The 17,370-nt window shown below is 49.8% G+C and overlaps 1 protein-coding gene across 1 annotated transcript in view; it reads right to left on the bottom strand.

Annotated features, from left to right (window-relative positions):
* Positions 1-16,467, bottom strand: part of vstm2l (V-set and transmembrane domain containing 2 like) — a 57,296-nt gene extending 40,829 nt beyond the window's left edge. Inside the window, exon 1 of the mRNA XM_028812400.2 lies at positions 16,090-16,467. Coding sequence (XP_028668233.1) covers positions 16,090-16,207 — 118 coding nt within the window. The 5' untranslated portion in view covers positions 16,208-16,467. The remainder of the gene's footprint in view (positions 1-16,089) is intronic.
* Positions 16,468-17,370: the final 903 nt, after the last annotated feature.

The following is a 17,370-nucleotide window of genomic DNA, read 5'->3' as shown; positions in this document are numbered from 1 at the left end:
TTTACTCCGCTGCGATTATCGTAACGAGTTCTAATTGTGCGTCTTTTTGTATTAAAACAGCTCTTTACAAATTGTGTGTGTCGTGAAAGGCGCTATATTTAATCGATAATCTAAATGTGTTTTTCCAAAAGACCACCGCCCAGAACCTAACTGATCATGCCTGTAGGGGGCGCCAGGTGTGTTTGTTGTTGTTCATTGAGCTATGGCGACTACAGGAGGTGGGTGTCTGGCAGGGGTCTTCTCCTCCAGTCCTCCTAAGATTATGGGGTTGGCATTTCAAACTGCCCATTAAACTGGCAGAATGCCTGGACCCCCCCCCCCACCCCCGAGTCACCCGATTGGTCAGTTTTGCTGTGGCTGCTCAGTCCAATGTGGTTGAGACAGGAAGCGCCAGACAGGGAGACAAAGAAAGATGTCAGGAGGAACGCCGAGAGTCAGCAATCAAACATGTGAAGTATTTGTGTTTTCACGGTGGGTAAACGGGGGGGGTGGGGGGCACCCGTCTGTTATTAGTGGCGGTCAGAAGAGCCTCAGAATGACGGAGCCTAAGAAGCAGGACTTCTCTTATGGAAGGTGACAGAGAGCACACGCTGGCCAACACGTGTCGAGACACACGAGGAAAGGCGTAGGACCGATGCAAGGCAAGAGAAGAGTTTTCAGTTTAGTTTATCATCGACATGTAAGGTTGCTCGCAATAAATGAAATTGACATGGCATACGTACGTAAACGGAATATAAATAACAATATCGACATAAAAAGTGGGAATAAACGAATCAAAGAGAAACGTAATGAAGGAATTTAAATGCAAACCAATGGGCGGAGCCCAGCATTAAACGGAACATAACTGAAAGCTTTGAAAATTTGCAAATCGCTCGATTCCGCCACATCAGAAATCATTCGACGTGTGAAAATTCTAGATTCCAGTAGCAAGTCTGAATGCTCACCACATATTTCTCTTTAATGAAGGTGCACAGTTATTGAAACGAAAAAACATCGGACCACAACTTACGATGGCATCGAAACTGGCAACCCCATCAGCTTCATCGGTTTAACACGAGGCCATTCCTTCTGTGAACTCCAGCAGTTCATCTGCACTGGTGCGGCTCTTACCTCCGAGCTCCGCATTAGCCACGCTGATCAGGCAGGCGCTCGCGCTCTCTCTCTCACTTGCTCGCCCGCCAATGCTGCGAACCACTGGGACGTGTTTCAGTGTTTCAACTCACTTCCACTTTCCAGGTGGTGCTCCTCCTCCTCCTCCTTCCTCTTGTCCTTGTTTTTCCAGGCTAACGTCACCCCAGTCGTTCACTGGAACAGGAAAAACGCAACACCCCAAAATGCAAAGCAGCTTGGGTAACGCAGTGCACATCTGGGGTGGTGACATTTTTAGCGAGGGCTGCACTGGCAACGTTGGGGGAGGTCAACACGACTCGTGGAGGATGTGAGAAGCGTCGGTATAAAAGAAAAAGCTGACCACACTCTGAAGGGTACAGTGCAAAAGTGCTGGTGCCGAGGACTGACCCACATTAACCTCCTCATTATCTGCCATGGAGGATGGAGGTTGTGCTGCAAGTCGAAAGAGCAGACCCTCGTCATGCACCCTCCTGCTCTTCTTCTCAATTGGTCTGCTCCTGCCGTGATTATCAGAATGAATTCTAATTACGTATCTTCTTGTATAAAAACCGCTGTTTTCTTTACAAATGGTGTGAGTGGTAAAAGGCGTTACATTTACAGACAATCTACACTTGTATGCCCAGAACCTCACTGATTGTGCCAGCAGGAGGCGCTACATGTTTGTCGTTCATTGAGCTAAGGCGACTACAGGGGTCTTCTGTTCCAATCCTCCTAAAATTTGGGGGTTGAGGTTTCAACCTGCCAACCCAGCAAAGGGCCATTAAACTGGCAGAATGCCCGGTCCCTCCGAGTCACTCAACTGGTCAGTTCGGCTGGAGTTTCGCTATCAAATAAAATACAGTTTATCGTTGTATAGTCCAAAATCACACAAGGATGGCTTTAACAGGCCCTACCTCTTGACAGCCCCCCAGCCTTGACAAGGAAAATGTGACTGAGCCAGGAAGAGCCCGACGAGGGAAGCTGGCACACATAGGACACCAAAGATGGCGTCAGTGGGGGGCACTGTGTGCACGTCATTCATTACGATATTCAGTACTGAGGATGGCGACCAACTGGCAGGGACTTCTGCTCCAATCCCCCTAAAATTTCAGGCTCGGGGTTTCAATGTGCCAACTGAGAACAGGGCCGGAGTGACTCACTGTACGTTTTTGTCACAGCTTTGTCACTTTCTCTTCTTTTTTTTCCTGCAGTCTAAACCACCGCCACACTGCTAAATTAAATTAGATGTCCCCTAATTTGCTCTTAAATTCTTATCTTCGGTTTCCACCCCTCGAGCTTTTACTCACATCTTTTGCATTCTGGATCGGACCCCATGAAAACGGAGCGCTCCGTACAATTAAAAAATTAGCACAGGGGGACGCAGCTGCTCCTTTTTTTCTTAATAAAATCTCCTGGTTTAACGGCCAATTTACACTTCGGAATTACTAGTGCAAATCAATATTGCCAGCATGAAACGTGCCAGTCTCGCAGCCCCCCGGGGCTGGCATCTCTCAAGCGCGTGCCCACCTTCTGCTCGCTGTACAAATGATCCTCTTGGGGGGGGGGGGGATTAAAAATTAGAAAGGCGTTAGAAACGTCACATCGGCACAGGGGGTCGCTGCTTGTGCCCACCAGGTGTGTTTTCTAAGTTGGCACCTCACTGTCAGGTGGGGTCTTCTCTCCTGTGAAACACTGCAGGTGTGCGTGTGGTGGTCCAGACTTTTAGAACAGAAGGCCCCCTGAAAACAACAGATGCACATCGCTGAGGTGACCTTACAACTGGGGGGGCTTAATGGGGGGATCGGCGAATTAATCGTTTATGTGCCCGAGTACCGTCGGGCACAGCCACCCCTCATTAGCACTCTGTGGAACGTTAAGGAAGAACCTGCACTCACGGGGTCCGAGGGGAGATGAAGATGAACGACAAGGAAGAGCAAACCTAGAAGACGGACAGAGGGACAGGGACCACTGGGTACCAGCGTGATAGACAGGAGGAGGAACGAGGGGACTGGCACTCCAAGGGGCACATCCAGGTCCTGAGGAGACTGACAGAGGTGGTGGGATGAGGGAGCTGGGCACAGTGTGTGCCAACGGGTACTGGAGGAGGTGGCTGGGATTGGCAGAGAAGACCCCATGGGTGAGCCGGGGAGACGAGAGTGAGAGAGAAAGTGGCACTGGGGACGAGAGATGAGGGGGCGATTGGGACTCTGGTTGAGATCCTTGGTTGTTGATCGGTTTTATTGATTACTTTGATTTTTCTGCACTGCACTCGTTTCATGGACGTTTACTCAGCGAGGAGTTTATTAAACGCGTTGCACGTTTCGTTCTTTGAAGACGTTTGCACTTTGTATCCTCACTTGTGACTGTCTGTGAACACCGGGGGCATCACGGATCCTGACACACCTGGGCTGCTCCACTAAGGGCAGTTGCCCACCCAAGCACAGCTGGTGAGACTAATCCACTTTTTTCTTGGAGGTGCCGATTCTCAGCCCACCCACTTCACACGGCAGCAAATCGCTCAAGTGGGTGACAAAGTGGGCATCGCCACCATTGTAAAGCAACGATGCGACTCCCTAGCCTCCCCAACTGGACATCAGCAGCAGCGCCTTGACATCGGAGTGGAGATAAGACCCCGGACTTGATGGGGGTCCGACATCCACAGAGAACGAATTTGGAAACAACTCTCAAATAAGGAGCAAACGGCGCACAAGAGTGACCCCCCCCCCCCCCCACTAACTGCAGCCCCCCCCCCCCAACAACACACGGTCACAAGTTTGGTGCAAATCCTTTAAGACTTGTAGACCAAGTTCTTGTACCCCCCACAGACCCTCCAGCAGCCGCGCCCGCCGGGAAGAAGAGCCGCTCTCCTGTTCCACAGCCTAATTCTTCCTAATTCTTGGGGTCCCATCAATCATCAGATGGAGAGGCTGAGGAGGGGGGTGCCTCTGTAGTTGGACCACCACCTCTGGTCACCATTGTTAAGGAGGGGGGTCACCATGCCAGTGTGCCAGTCCTAAGGTATGCACCATAAACCCTTGGAGGTGCCGATTCTCACGCCACCCTGCAGCAAATCGCTCGAGTGAGTGACAAAGTGGGCATTGCCACCGTCATTAGGCAACAACAGGACCCCCTGGCCTCCCCAACTGGACATCCTCAGCAGCGCATTGACCCCGGCCTTGATGGGGGTCCGACATCCACAGAGAACAAATTCAGACACCCAAGAGTGACAGTCACAGGTTTGCTCCAAATCCGCACCACACATACAGACTCGGCTCTCCTACTGTCACCCACCCATCACCAGCTGTGCCCAGGTGAAGAGCTGCCATCCTCTTTGTTCCTCCTGAGTTTAAGGCTCAGCCATCAGATGGAGTCTCCTCTCCAGCACCCTGGTGAAGACCTCACTTGGGGACCAGGGGAGTGGCTGGACCACAATCTCTGGTCACCCCTCTTAAGTATGGGGACCACCACACCAGTTTGCCAGTCTGAGGGTATGCAGCTTGTTAACTACGCTACTTGAGCAACGTCTGGTGCTGTCAGCAACTCTGGTGGGTCTCGTCAGCTTCTGCCATCAAAAGCTTAAGAGTTTCGATGAGTGGCATTCCAACGTGGTGCCCCTCAGAGGTACCAGGGGGCCTTGGCTTTTCTTTGCATTCCCGTGAATTGTCTACTTAAGGCTGGCATACTCTAAGGAATCCCACTCTCCATGCTTGTTTTATCAGATATTCCACAGTACCAGAGTAAGACTGCAGTGCTCAGCTGGGTGGTCCGACATGGGGTACCCTCACACGTTGTGACCAATTAGGGGAGGAGAGTAATGACTGGTCAAGGCCATCAGAGGCAGACCCCAAATACAGAGAGGTAGGCTGAAGGGGGGTGCCAGGCGGTGGTCCTGTGCCAGGTTTGTGTTCACCTCTCTTCCCATCCCCATTTCATTCCAGTTGACCTTTATCCGAGATGGGCGAAGGGCACTTTGATTGGAGTTGCCCACCTTACCCCATTTGCTAGGTGCTCCAGCGGAGCAGGCTACACGGTTGGCGCCTGTTTTACTTCTGACAGAACCAATAAAGCGGGTAGCAAGAAATCCAGCAATTTCCTCGTGCCCTGCGCCCCTCTGTTGTTCGAGCGGCGAGCGTTACAGCAACCATTGCGGCTGCAAGTGTCCACCGAGCAATTTGTTTGTTTCGCTCTCCGCCTTTCAGCTGAGGGTACAACAACAGAGCCCCCCTGTCGATACACCCCAGCCATGAGCTGGAATCTAGAAACGACGCACGCGTGAGAGAAACTTCATCTCGTAGCCAGTCAGTCGTCGAGAACTCGCCACTCACGGCGATGCGCGCATACGACAAAAATGAGGAGACAGACGACTCGAAAAGAAGTCAACCGGAAGAAAAAGAAGTCGAGACGGGGCAGCCTGATGGGCGACGCTGCACCGCGGCGGGTCGATTAGTCGTGCGACTCGAAATGAAATTTGGGGCATTTGCTGCTGTTAAGTAGCAGCAGGGGGCGCAGCGAAGGACCCAATCAGGAGACGGTTAATCACTCAAAAAAGACCAACATTCACAGCATGCAGCAATGGGCTGGCAGGAAATATAAAGCACTGGCGGTACGAGGGGCCCTTCAGATGTGCCATCTTACCTGAAACCCCAGCGGAAAAGGGAAACAGTGAGGGACATTTGGTTTGCGGGCTGCATAAAGTCCGATTTCTGCAACATTCTTTTTGTCGGCTGGGTTATTGCATACAAAATATTGACGAGTCTCCTTTTACAAAGCAACTTTTGAACGTCCCTACCGACTACTGCAGGGGTAAAATGACATCTGTGCTGCCACAACCACCTCCTTTTCTTAATGGTGCAACATAAGCAGCAGCTTTGGGCATCCTGCCGACTACGCTAGTGGGATAAAATGGCATCTGTGCCACTAAAATAATCTCTTTGTTTAAAGTAGAAGATAATCATCTTTATCGCAAGTAGCAACTTTGGGTATCCTGCCGACTATGCCAGTTTGGAGAGAGGAGAGGTGGTAAATGGCATTTGGGGCACCAAAACCACCTTCTTCTTTTTCACTGTATAAAATCACAGGATATAAACTTTAACTCAAGTAGCAACTCTGGGCATCCTGCCGACTACGCTAGTGGGAGAAAATGGCATCTGTGCCACTAAAATAACCTCTCTGCTTACAGTACAAGTTAATCATCTTTATCTCAAGTAGCAACTTCAGATATCCTGCTGAAGAGGACATTAGGGGTAAAAATGTGCCAATAAAATAACCTCGTTATTCACAGAATTAGAGAACACGTTTTATCTCAAGTAGCAACTTTGGGTATCCTGCTGACTACGCTAGTGGGATAAAATGGCATCTGTGCCACTAAAATAGCCTCCTTATTTATGATATAAGATAGTAAGCTTTATCTCAAGTAGCAACTTTGGGTTTCCTGCCGACTACGCCAGTTTGGAGAGAAGGGTGGTGATAAATGGCATTTGGGTCACCAAAACCTCCTTCTTCTTCTTCTTCACTGTATAAGATTGCAGGATATAAACTTTAACTCAAGTAGCAACTCTGGGCATCCTGCCGACTACACTAGTGGGAGAAAATGGCATCTGTGCCACCAAAATGACCTCTTTGTTTACAGTACAATCATTTTTATCTCAAGTAGCAACTTTGGATATTCTGCTGAAGAGGACATTAGGGGTAAACGTGCCCTTAAAATAACCTCCTTATTTATGGTATAAGATAGTAAGCTTTGTGTATACTGCGGACTACGCCAGTTTGAGAGGGTGGTAACTGGCATTTGTGCTGCCAAGACCTCCTTCTTCACTATTTAAGACAGCAAGATGTACGCTTTAACTCCAGTAGCGACTTTGGGTATCCTGCCCACTACTATACCAGTGGGTAGTGGGGCTGATAACTACAATAATCTCCTTTTTCCTGGTATGACAGGGTACTCTTTACCTCAAGCTGGAACTCGGAGCATCCTGCCGACTACTCCGGTGGAATAAAAGGGCATTTGTGTAACTAAGATAACCTCCTCATTCACAGAATTAGATAATGCGCTTTATCTCAAGGAGCAACTTTGGGTATCCTGCCGACTACATCCGTTTTTTGCGGGGTAAAATAGCATCAATTCCATTAAAATAACCTCCTCCTCCTCCTCCTCCTCTACACAAGATGATAATCTTTATCTCCAGCAGCAACTCTGGGGATTCTACCGACTACAGCTGTGGAATAAAGCGGCATCTCTACCACCAAAATGACCTCCTTATTCTCCTCTGAATATCTCAGGTAGCACCTTTAGGTATCCTGCCGACTACACCAGTTTTTTAGGGGGGTAAAATCGCATCTCTGCCACTCAAATATCCTCCTGCTTCTCCTCTGCATAAGACAATGATCTGCATCTCAGGTAGCAACGTTGGGTATTCTACCGACTACACCAGTGGGGGTTAAATGGCATCTGAGCCCCCCAAATACCATGAATAAGAAAGTTATAAGATAAAGAGCTTTACCTCAAGTTCCCAGTTTGGGTATCCTGCCAACTACACCAATGGAGCTAAACAACAATCACCTCACGATTCACTACGCCAGTGAATAGTCTTTAACTCCTTGTGTGCCAACACTGGGTATGCAGCTAAGTACACCAGTGGGTCATCTGCGCCATCAACACAACCACCTTATTTGCTCATTTCATGAAGAGACTTTGGGTAAATCACCTTGGAGACATTGCCAATGTGCCCCCCTGGTGGTGGCCCCCTGAACTGCTTATACTGAGAACAAAGAAGGAAAAAAAAAAAAGCGCAGGGAGAACTGGGATGAAGAAGAAAAGAAGAAGAGATGGAGACTTGACTGACAAGCCGACGTCTTCAACAGAGGGGCCGCAGCCCTGCTGGGGTTCTGTGTTCTTGTTTGGTCTTTGGTTGTTCACTGCGGAGGCCCCGATTTGTCCGAATGCTGCTCTTGCTTGTCATTTGCCGTATTTCCCGGTGCACGTGTCGTGTTCCTTGTGTTTTGTGGGCGGCTCCTCAAGGGGCGGGGTTCACCTGTCAATCACCGCAAGGTTTCTGGCTGCTCGTACCTCCCACACATTCAGCTCCTCTGCGGTTGGTCTTTTCAGTTTCTCATCTTGCCCCTCCCCGCCCCAGCCCACCCCGCTCGGCTCCGCCCAGCCCTGAGGCTGTCCAATCCAACGCCGCTTTGCTCAGACGCGCGTTTGCTTTATTTGGAGTCACCGCCGCTGTTGTGCGCTTTTCCTGCCAAATGCGTCGTCCGACAATTCAAGAGGTCTGCAAATCCAACTTACATAAACTTGTTGAATTTGTGGGATTGAATAAGAAACTCCAGGTGTGTTTCAACTGCGGGGCTCTGAATGTTTAGTAAAAATAAAATACAGAAAAAGTCAACACTGAATTCAACTCGTGTACGCAATGCTGGGGTCTTTCACAATTCAGCACGGATTAACAAATCCACAGTCATGTAAAATGGCATTGGGACAACCGGCAGACCCCTCGAGCCCGGAGTGACAGGGTGGCGCAGTGTGTGGCACTGCCTCCTTTACGGATCGTCCCGGGTTGAGTCACTCAAAGATATTCAGGTTGAGTGAATTGGCGACTCGGCATTGACCACCCCGTGTGTGTGTGTGTGCGCGTGTGTGTGTGTGCGCAAGCATGAGAGTCCCACAATGGGCACCAATTAGCAAGCCTCAAACCACATCTCTTCTGTAGCGATGTGGAAAAGGCGCTATATGAAATCAAGGCACCACAAATTACTACCCTCGGAAGTTCCTTAACAGGAAGTGGTGTGAAAGGCGCTATATAGAATAGCGACTGCAGGATCGGCTCTCCTGCAGTGGGCATGGCTGGCAGTTTTGGAGTCACGATATAATAAATCATAGATAATAAACAGAACGGGGGGGGTCACCTCCGGTAGAAACGTCTGTTACAAATGTCAAAAATTCAAATGGAAACAAAGCGTGTCCATGTGTGTCACGAGACTTGTGACGCTCGGTCATCGTGTGGTCCTCAGAACTGCGGTGGCAGAGGATCAAACATTCGCTTCACTCCTGCGCTCCACGCGTTGACCTTCACGGTGTTGTGCTTTCCATGTCCTGAAGTTGGGGGGTCACCTCTGCAGATCTCACATGCGCTCGTCTGCCCTGCATCTCCTTCCATCGCGTGGGCTATCAGGGAGTCCATAGTGGCAGTCAGGCTCATGCAGTAGGTGGCGCTGTGCTAATTCTAGCCACGCACTTATTTTATGAATGTCTGGTGCGGAGCAGCGCAGTGGCGCAGTGGTTAGCGCTCACATGCCTTCAAAGATTGGTGCCCACCTCTCACCTATCACCCCACAGATTAGCACTGGTTCAAGTCAACCGTAAACTGAACAACTAGATTAGAAAACAGTCTGAGACTGTGCCAACGGCGGCCCCCCCCCCCATTGGGGTAACTTCTGCCACCAACCAGAGAGGGCAGAGGAGATGGCCTCATTAGCCCCGCTGGGCGGCACCAGCAGCTTAAACTCAGACAGGCAGGCTCATAAATGCGTGATGCCTTTGCTCTGGCGCCCCCTACAGAATTGGGTCCTACTCTGTGCCCTCTAGACTGGGTTTGCACGCCCACCAAGCGTACCAAATTTAGAAAGCAGATGAAGAGGGTGTGTGATGAAGATGAAGGTGTGTGATGAAGAATGTGTTTCTGATCCACAGTAAATAGATGGATGGCACTACACAAGGTGGGAGGGGTGGCTGGTATAAGCGTCCATATTGGAAACAGCAGCTTTGGTAAATGGATGGATGGCGTCTGTACGGGAGTTGAGCCTCCATAAGCGCACTGCTGTTGTAAGCTCAGCGTCTTTACACAAATGGATGGGTGGGCCTTCTAAGGGGGTTGATCCTGCGTTGTCCTCCATGACTGCTGCCCTGAAACCCTGACTTCCACAGGTGGGTTAGACAGATGGGTAGAGAGACCTGGAGAGCAGAGAATGAAGGCATACAGTGAGTGGCTCAAGGGCGCCCTCTAGGGGTGCATGAATACGAGCCGAGAAGACGACACGCATGTGGACCCTAATCTGCTCATTGAAAAGCCCCAATGTGAGACCTCTTCCTCCCATCCTCCCATTCTACTTCAAACCTTTGATGGACCGGCACACTATCCAGACCTCACTCCCAATGCATGCTGGGAAAGGCTCCAGGTTCAATAAGACCCCAGCACCCTTAATGCGGAACATCGGCAGGGGAGGAGTCAAATCACTTGACATGTGGTGGGGACTGGTGTGGGTGGAGTCAGAAGTCGGACCACTCCCACATTCAGGAATCCTCCCCTCACTGCCGAGGTTTGGGTGAAGTGGGGTCAGGGGCAGGGACTGCTGTGGGCGGGGACAGATGTCAGACCACCCGCCCCCAGACATTCCTTTTACTTTCAAAAGCCACAACATGACAATGGCACTCTGTCGAGTCAAACAAATCACAACAACTCGGACACAGCCATCCGTCCATTTCTGGACCTGTGACGGGTGGACAGGCGCCTTGTGGTGGGACAGCTCCTGCCTCACACCCGATGCCTGATGGGATAGGCTCCCAGACCCCCTCAGTGCAGAAGGGGCGGGGTCAGTGGCTGCAATGAGATGGGGGCGGAGTCAGACAGCAGACACTGCAATGTTCGACTGTTAGATATAAGGAGTGTGTGACAGATAAGCTATTCATTTATTTATTCAATTCACTAATAATGATATTCTTTATTAATTCATCACCATATAAAGTATTGTCCACTGGACGGTAACCAGAATACAGAATAAGGGGCACAGCACCATTAAGTCGGTGCAATGTTAGGACATTAAAGTTGGGGTTTAGTGCAGCGCAGTGTGTAACCTATTTAGGTTAAACTGCCACTAGGGGTCTCTAATTTGATTTGTGTCCGTGTAAACATAACTAAATAAAAACCTTAAACATTTAGACACCCAATCCCCCTTAACCTCACCGGAGACCCGACACGTGTCCCGAAACTGTGCCACTTTGGGGTCGCGAGAGTGAAACCCAAAACAACCAAAAAGCGTGCTGCACTGTTTACGGCAGTGTGGCCCCCTAGCGGTTAAATTCTTGAACTGCAAATTACCAGAACACTTCAGCGAAGGTATGCGACCCTGAGCAGGTCAAACGTGCCGTTCGGTTGGGAAATTATAAACATTTGAATATCATCAAATTATCTTTAGTGTATTTTGTGCGCTTTATAAAAGTGAGCTCTGTAAAGGTGCTATATAAAAATCACACTGCGTTTTAATTACTCCTTAAATGAGTCTATCGGGCTGCAGTGGGCTTTGGGCGAGTTTAAATGTCAATATTCGGTAATTTGGTGTCAACCGCTCCTAATTCTCCCTATAAAGTAGAGCGATACCGTAGATGAACCGTTTTTGGTTCTCAACAGACCCTTTGAGCGTGGGAGAGGCGCTATATAAATAAAATGTATTAATATTATTATTATTGATTTAGATCCGCATCAGCTTCAAACACACACTCAGATTGGTCAAAATCTAAATAGGACCCCTGCTGCCCACCCTCACTCGGGCTCGTTCTGTCGATGAATACCCTTCGCAGCATGGCACGGTCCTTCGGCAAAAGGGACCACTTATATCCCAGTAAAGTGCCATTAAAGAACCAGTTAGCGTTAAGAGGGTCAGTCGGGTTCGGGATGGGCCTTATGAGCGGTACTCGTATGATCAGCTGGCTTTGTTGACGGGTGTCAAGCCGGCAGGTCGCGTTTTGTGTCACCTGCCCCGCGAACGGTGAAGATGAATGCCAGGCGCCCCCGACCTTCTACTTGGTCTGCGCTCGTTTCGACAAATAATTCGTAGCTCAGTCATCTGCTCTCCGATCCCTAACGGCGCGGATCAGCACCCGGCAACTGCTGGAGAAATGGAGCAGGAACCAACCGGGAATAATAATAATAATAAGTCTTTGCATTTATATAGCGCTTTTCTTATTACTCAAAGCGCTCAGCAATTGCAGGTTAAGGGCCTTGTTCAAGGGCCCAACAGAGCAGAGTCCCTATTGGTATTTACGGGATTCGAACCGGCAACCTTCCGATTACCAGTGCAGATCCCTGGCCTCAGAGCCACCACTCTGCCACCCGGCGGGGACATTCAGAGTCGTGAGTGGATGCTAAAAGCTGATAAAACGTTATTATTATTATTATTGATATGAGGGATCGTTACAACTGTTCGCTACAATGAAGCGTTTAACGCAAAACGATTCGCGCCGTCCGGTGGCCAAAATCGGGGAGACGACGACTTGCGGCTTAAATGGTGGTCTGTGGATTCTGAAAGGGGTTGAAAGTTTTTAGTTTTTTTATTCTATTTTGTTAAATTACCATAAACAGCGCAGTACCTACTTTAAAAGAATTTAATTAGTGGGTTATAAGTAACTGACGACCCCGGGAGCACAGAGGAGGTGAGCGCAGTGCTTTGACAGCATGGGCAGAGGAAGAGGAGAAGGTGGTAGGGGAAGTGAAAGAGAAGATGAACAGAAGAGGGGAAGCCCCTTGCTATTGCTCTATCACACATGCTGCACCCCCTGATCCGCAGCCCCAGTTACAGGTTTTTTTTTTTGGTCTCTCAGGTGCGCCTGGCGGTTCGGTCAGACAAGGATTTGATGAGCTACGGGACTTTCGGCGCGTTAAAAAGCCATGTGAGGGTGCGCACTGGTAAAGGCGCTTTATATGCGTGGTGATCCTGCTGCCCCCGCGGATTCCGAGTTCGACTCCCGCGCCGAGTCTACCAGTATCTAAGGTGACACAGATAGATAGATAGATAGATAGATAGATAGATAGATAGATAGATAGATAGATAGATAGATAGATAGATAGGATACCTTATTAATCCCAATGGGAAATTCACATTCTTCAGCAGCAGCATACTGATAAAGTAATAGGAGTGATCAATAAATAAAAATAGAAAAATAAAAGTAGAAAAGTACACATACATATACAGTCATACGCTGAAAATTAAATAATAGCAATAATAATCACCACCATCATCATCAGAGCTGGATTGAGACCCCCACCCCCCCACCCGGGTGACATGCAAGAATGCAGAGCGGCATTTCTCACTCCTGATTTCGGCGTGAGACTCATCGCTTCATCACCATTTCACTCCACTGTTTAATTGGGGTTTGGGTAGGTGGGGATTCTCCCTTGGCCATTTTGACTCTTGGTCGGGGGAGGAGGAGTTCAGTGGGGCTATTGGTGAAAAGGCCCCTTACAGCCCCGATAATAAATACGTTTTATTCATATAGTGCCTTTCCCACGTTCGGCGACCGCAGCATTTACCGTTTCGGTGAATATTTAATTAAGTTTGGGTAGCCGGACGGGGTCGTGGGTTCACCTGTTTGCCGACCACTGTCAAATCTCAACTATGTATGCATTTATTTAAACGCTTCTGTAAAAGGCCAAATCCCCCCGCACGCACGATAAAGTTCTAATTATCTCATATAGTGCCTTTCATCTATCGATCGATCTGCCCTCATAATCCAGCCATCCATCTAGGCAGCTAATGCTCGTCATAGCAGCCACCGGACGCAAGGCGGGGACAGTGGCGGGACGGCAGAGACATCAGCAGGACAGCGCGCCAGTCCATTACAGATCACAAACCGGTTCGCTGGTTCACCAAACTCCACACCGGGAACATCATTGGCGCCGCCCCTGGTCTCGGTGTTGCTAGGTAGCAGCATTCCATTGTGCCATCCAAATCTAACATTACTAAACTACTGCATTCATATAGCGCCTTTCCCACACTCTCAGCGCTCACATTTACCGTTTCGGTGATGATTGAAATCCCTTTGGCTAACCGGACAGAGTCGCGGGTTCGGCGAGGAGTCCGCCAGCTCTCCCTTTGTTCGTGTTTAGTGTCAGAGACTGGACTTGAATGTCTAAGCGCGATGGCCACAATGAGGCGCCGTCGTCTCACGAATCCCGAGGCTGTGCCGGAGTTTGCACGTTCTCCCCGTGTTACCGTTGTCGTGCGTCCCAGTTTTTACAAGTCAGGCCGTTTATGTTAATTGGTGCTTGCGGCTTGGGGGGTGGTATTCGGCTGTCTTTACCATCGTAATGTCCTGACTTGTGCCCCCCATGCAATCGAGATATAGGATGGGATTAATCGAACGGGAGAAGCGTGATGGTTTGAAAGGCGCTATATAAAACCACACTTGTTTATTTAGCCAGCGGGTTGCCTTTTTATTTTCTCACACAATTCCACTTCTCAAATTGGACTTAACGTGAAATTCACCGAAACATCGGCCAGACTCCACTCCAGCCACATTCACCATTTGTCACAAATCACAAACCTCACCGTCACGGTCGATGAAATGGCATTGACGCTGCACGAAGCCACCTTTTTGTTTTCTTTTTAAATATCTGCTCAGTCTTCTCCCCTCAACTGCCATCCATTTTGTGACCCCATCATCTAGTGCTGGATTGGGGCGGAATTAAGCGAGAACCGGAGCCGAACTTGTGCCCCGTTCCTCCTCCGCACATCAGATTGTCCTGTTCGACTGTTCGGTACATCAGTTTCCTTTCCTTTTTAAAAATTATTAATTATTGCCGCGATGGAATCCGAGGAGTGCGTGATCAGTGGTGTCTTCGCTCATTTTTTCCAAGACCCCCCCCCCCCCCCCCCCTTATTTTGTCGGCCCGGTTGTCTCGGCTTCTCCACGCAGCCACCCGACCTTCCGCGTATCGCAAAAGTTGTGGAGGCGCATCCTCTTATCTTGTCATGACCTATTATTTTGTCGGAAACGCGTTACCCCGTAGAAGGAACTCAACGTCTCATGTATTCATTCACGCTGAGACAAGGAAAAGGAAAAAAAAAGCCATTTGGTGTTGTATAGCGCCTTCCACGTCAGACGTGAAAATCTTAACAGCAACATTTTATTGCAACGACACATTTTTCATACGGAGCTCAATGTGGTTTACAAGGTGTCAAAGAAAAAAATAAAAAGAACAAACAAACGGCATGTGAAAATTAATACATTATAAACTCAATACGCACTTCCATATCATAAACATAATAAGGTACAAAAAAAAGTGCGGTCCTCACATGCAGATTGATTTTTAAGTCTCTAAAGAGAAGTCCAATGCTGTGCTCAAAATAAGAGGCAGCCTGGCAGTGCCAGGAAAACGACATTCAATTCGATGAGGGCAGAGGCCAGGAGAGCAGGCAGCAAAAAGAGACGTCCATGCCGAGTTTAAATGAAATAAGGAGAGCTACGGCCCGAGAGCCCACCAAGTTGAAGTGGGCGGGACGGCTCGGTTCAAATCGCGAAGTGAACGACGGGCTGGCGCGGCTTCCTGCCTTGCGCTCAGTGCTGCCAGGGTTGACTCCGTCACCCCGAATAGGTAAGCGTTTACCCCACGCCCCTCTCTCACTCTTTTTCGAATCCTAAAATACATCGCGATTGTTAAATTAACACCCATGAGGCCAGTCGTTCGATACAATGCCCGTGAGAAGGGATCACGACTTCCCTCGCTTGTCACCTGTAGTCGCACACGGCGACCCCGACATTTCACTTTTGTAGTGGCGTCACGCATCAGACAGACACAGGGACAGAGAGACAGACAGACAAACAACCCCGTCATCCTCACCACCACCACCCACGCACGCACCCATCACCCACTTCCCAACTGCTCCGGCTCCCCCAATTCCAATGCGAACAGTCTGTGGAACATCACGCAAAACCCACCAGGGTGGTGATGGTGGTTGGGGAGGAGGGATGTAGGAGCAGCTCGGGGTTCACACGCACCCGCACCGTCCACGCTTATCCGACTGCTTTCACTTTTTTTTTCCTTCTCCCATTTCACATTTTAAAAGCCGACACCGCACAGACAACCAAAGCCCACCACCAAGCCCCGGCGGCCGCTCGATCGCTGCTCAAGACGGGCAGCGGATGAAGCGCAAATTCGGACTTTGGCTGAGCTGAGCCGTGCACACCTGGCCAGCCCCGCTTACCGTTGTCGGAGATGTGATTCGGCGCGTCCGGGTGTCCACCTGATTTCGCCGAGGCGCTAAGTTGGATGTAGATTCCTATGTAATGTAAAATCCCCAGGATCACTCCAAACGCTCCCATTGTTTCGCTTTGTTCCTCTTCTTCTGCAATTCCCAGGACTCTTGGCTACCCCGCTCACATCAGGGACGCGTAGGGGGCGAAAAACGCAATTTAGAGCCAAACGGAATTATCCTCGATGTGCAGAAGTAGGACTCCTGTCGGGCTGGGGAGAAGGTGCAGTGCCAGTGCTGCAGACAGCGAGCTCCGCTGCTGGTCCCTGCTCCTGCCTGCCGGAGACTGCGGCGGAAGGAGATGCGATCTGAAAAAAAATAGAGAGTGAGGGAGGGAGGGGATGGGGTGGGGGGGTGCGGGGGGCAGTGCCCAGGCTGGCAACGGAGACATCAATTAGGCGGAGGGATCTGAGCTGCTGATTTATTCATTAAACTTTTACAGGGCAGACGTTTTTAAAGGAGCCGAGCCACAGAGTTACGGGAATGCGCAGCGCGAGGATTCGCGTGCGCGCGCGCGAACGAGGCCGAGCTCTCGAATAACAAAGCGCGCGCCCATCGGAAGATGACACTTTATCCGTCAAGATGCTCGGAGGAGACAATTAGGAGGTGGCCGCCGCAGCGTGTCAAGGCGGGGGTCTGACTTTCCACGGCTAATTGGCCAGAGACGCCGGCGAGGTGTGACAGGTCGCTAACAGGCGTGGGCGACCTTCTTGGTTTTGCCTTTTTTTGTTGTTGTTTTACGATGAATTGAATTAAAAGTGCCCCCACGCCGACTGACACATCAAGCCATGGATGTGGGGGGCGTCGGGTGGGCGTATTTGACGGCTGTAACCACCGGGCTAACGGAACCTGGCGCCTAGAGCTGCTCGATTAAATACATTTGTATAGCGTCTTACATGCACCATACTTAACCTGTGAGAAGAGAGGGGTGTTATGGAAGCGGTCTGCACGAGTAGAAGTCCCAGCCGGGTCACCAGTCCTGCTTAGACACACAAATGCTTTCTTCCTTTTGGGTCATCAGCACCACCAAGGCAGGCATTGTGGTGTAGCGGTTGAGGCTTTAGACTCCAAAACCTTGAGGTTGTGGGTTCAAATCCCACTATAGACACTGTGACCCCGAGTAAATCAATTCATCTGCCTGGACTCCATTTATGAAAATCGAGGAAATGGAACCAATTGTGTCCCAAGTGTTGTGATAAAGGAGTCAAGCCAAATAATAAAAGTTTGAACTGG

This window comes from Erpetoichthys calabaricus, chromosome 10 (assembly GCF_900747795.2).
Source record: "Erpetoichthys calabaricus chromosome 10, fErpCal1.3, whole genome shotgun sequence".
Classification (NCBI taxonomy): Eukaryota; Metazoa; Chordata; class Cladistia; order Polypteriformes; family Polypteridae; genus Erpetoichthys; species Erpetoichthys calabaricus.
The sequence above is the reverse complement of the archived record's forward strand: the minus strand, read 5'-3'. Positions and strand labels throughout refer to the sequence as shown.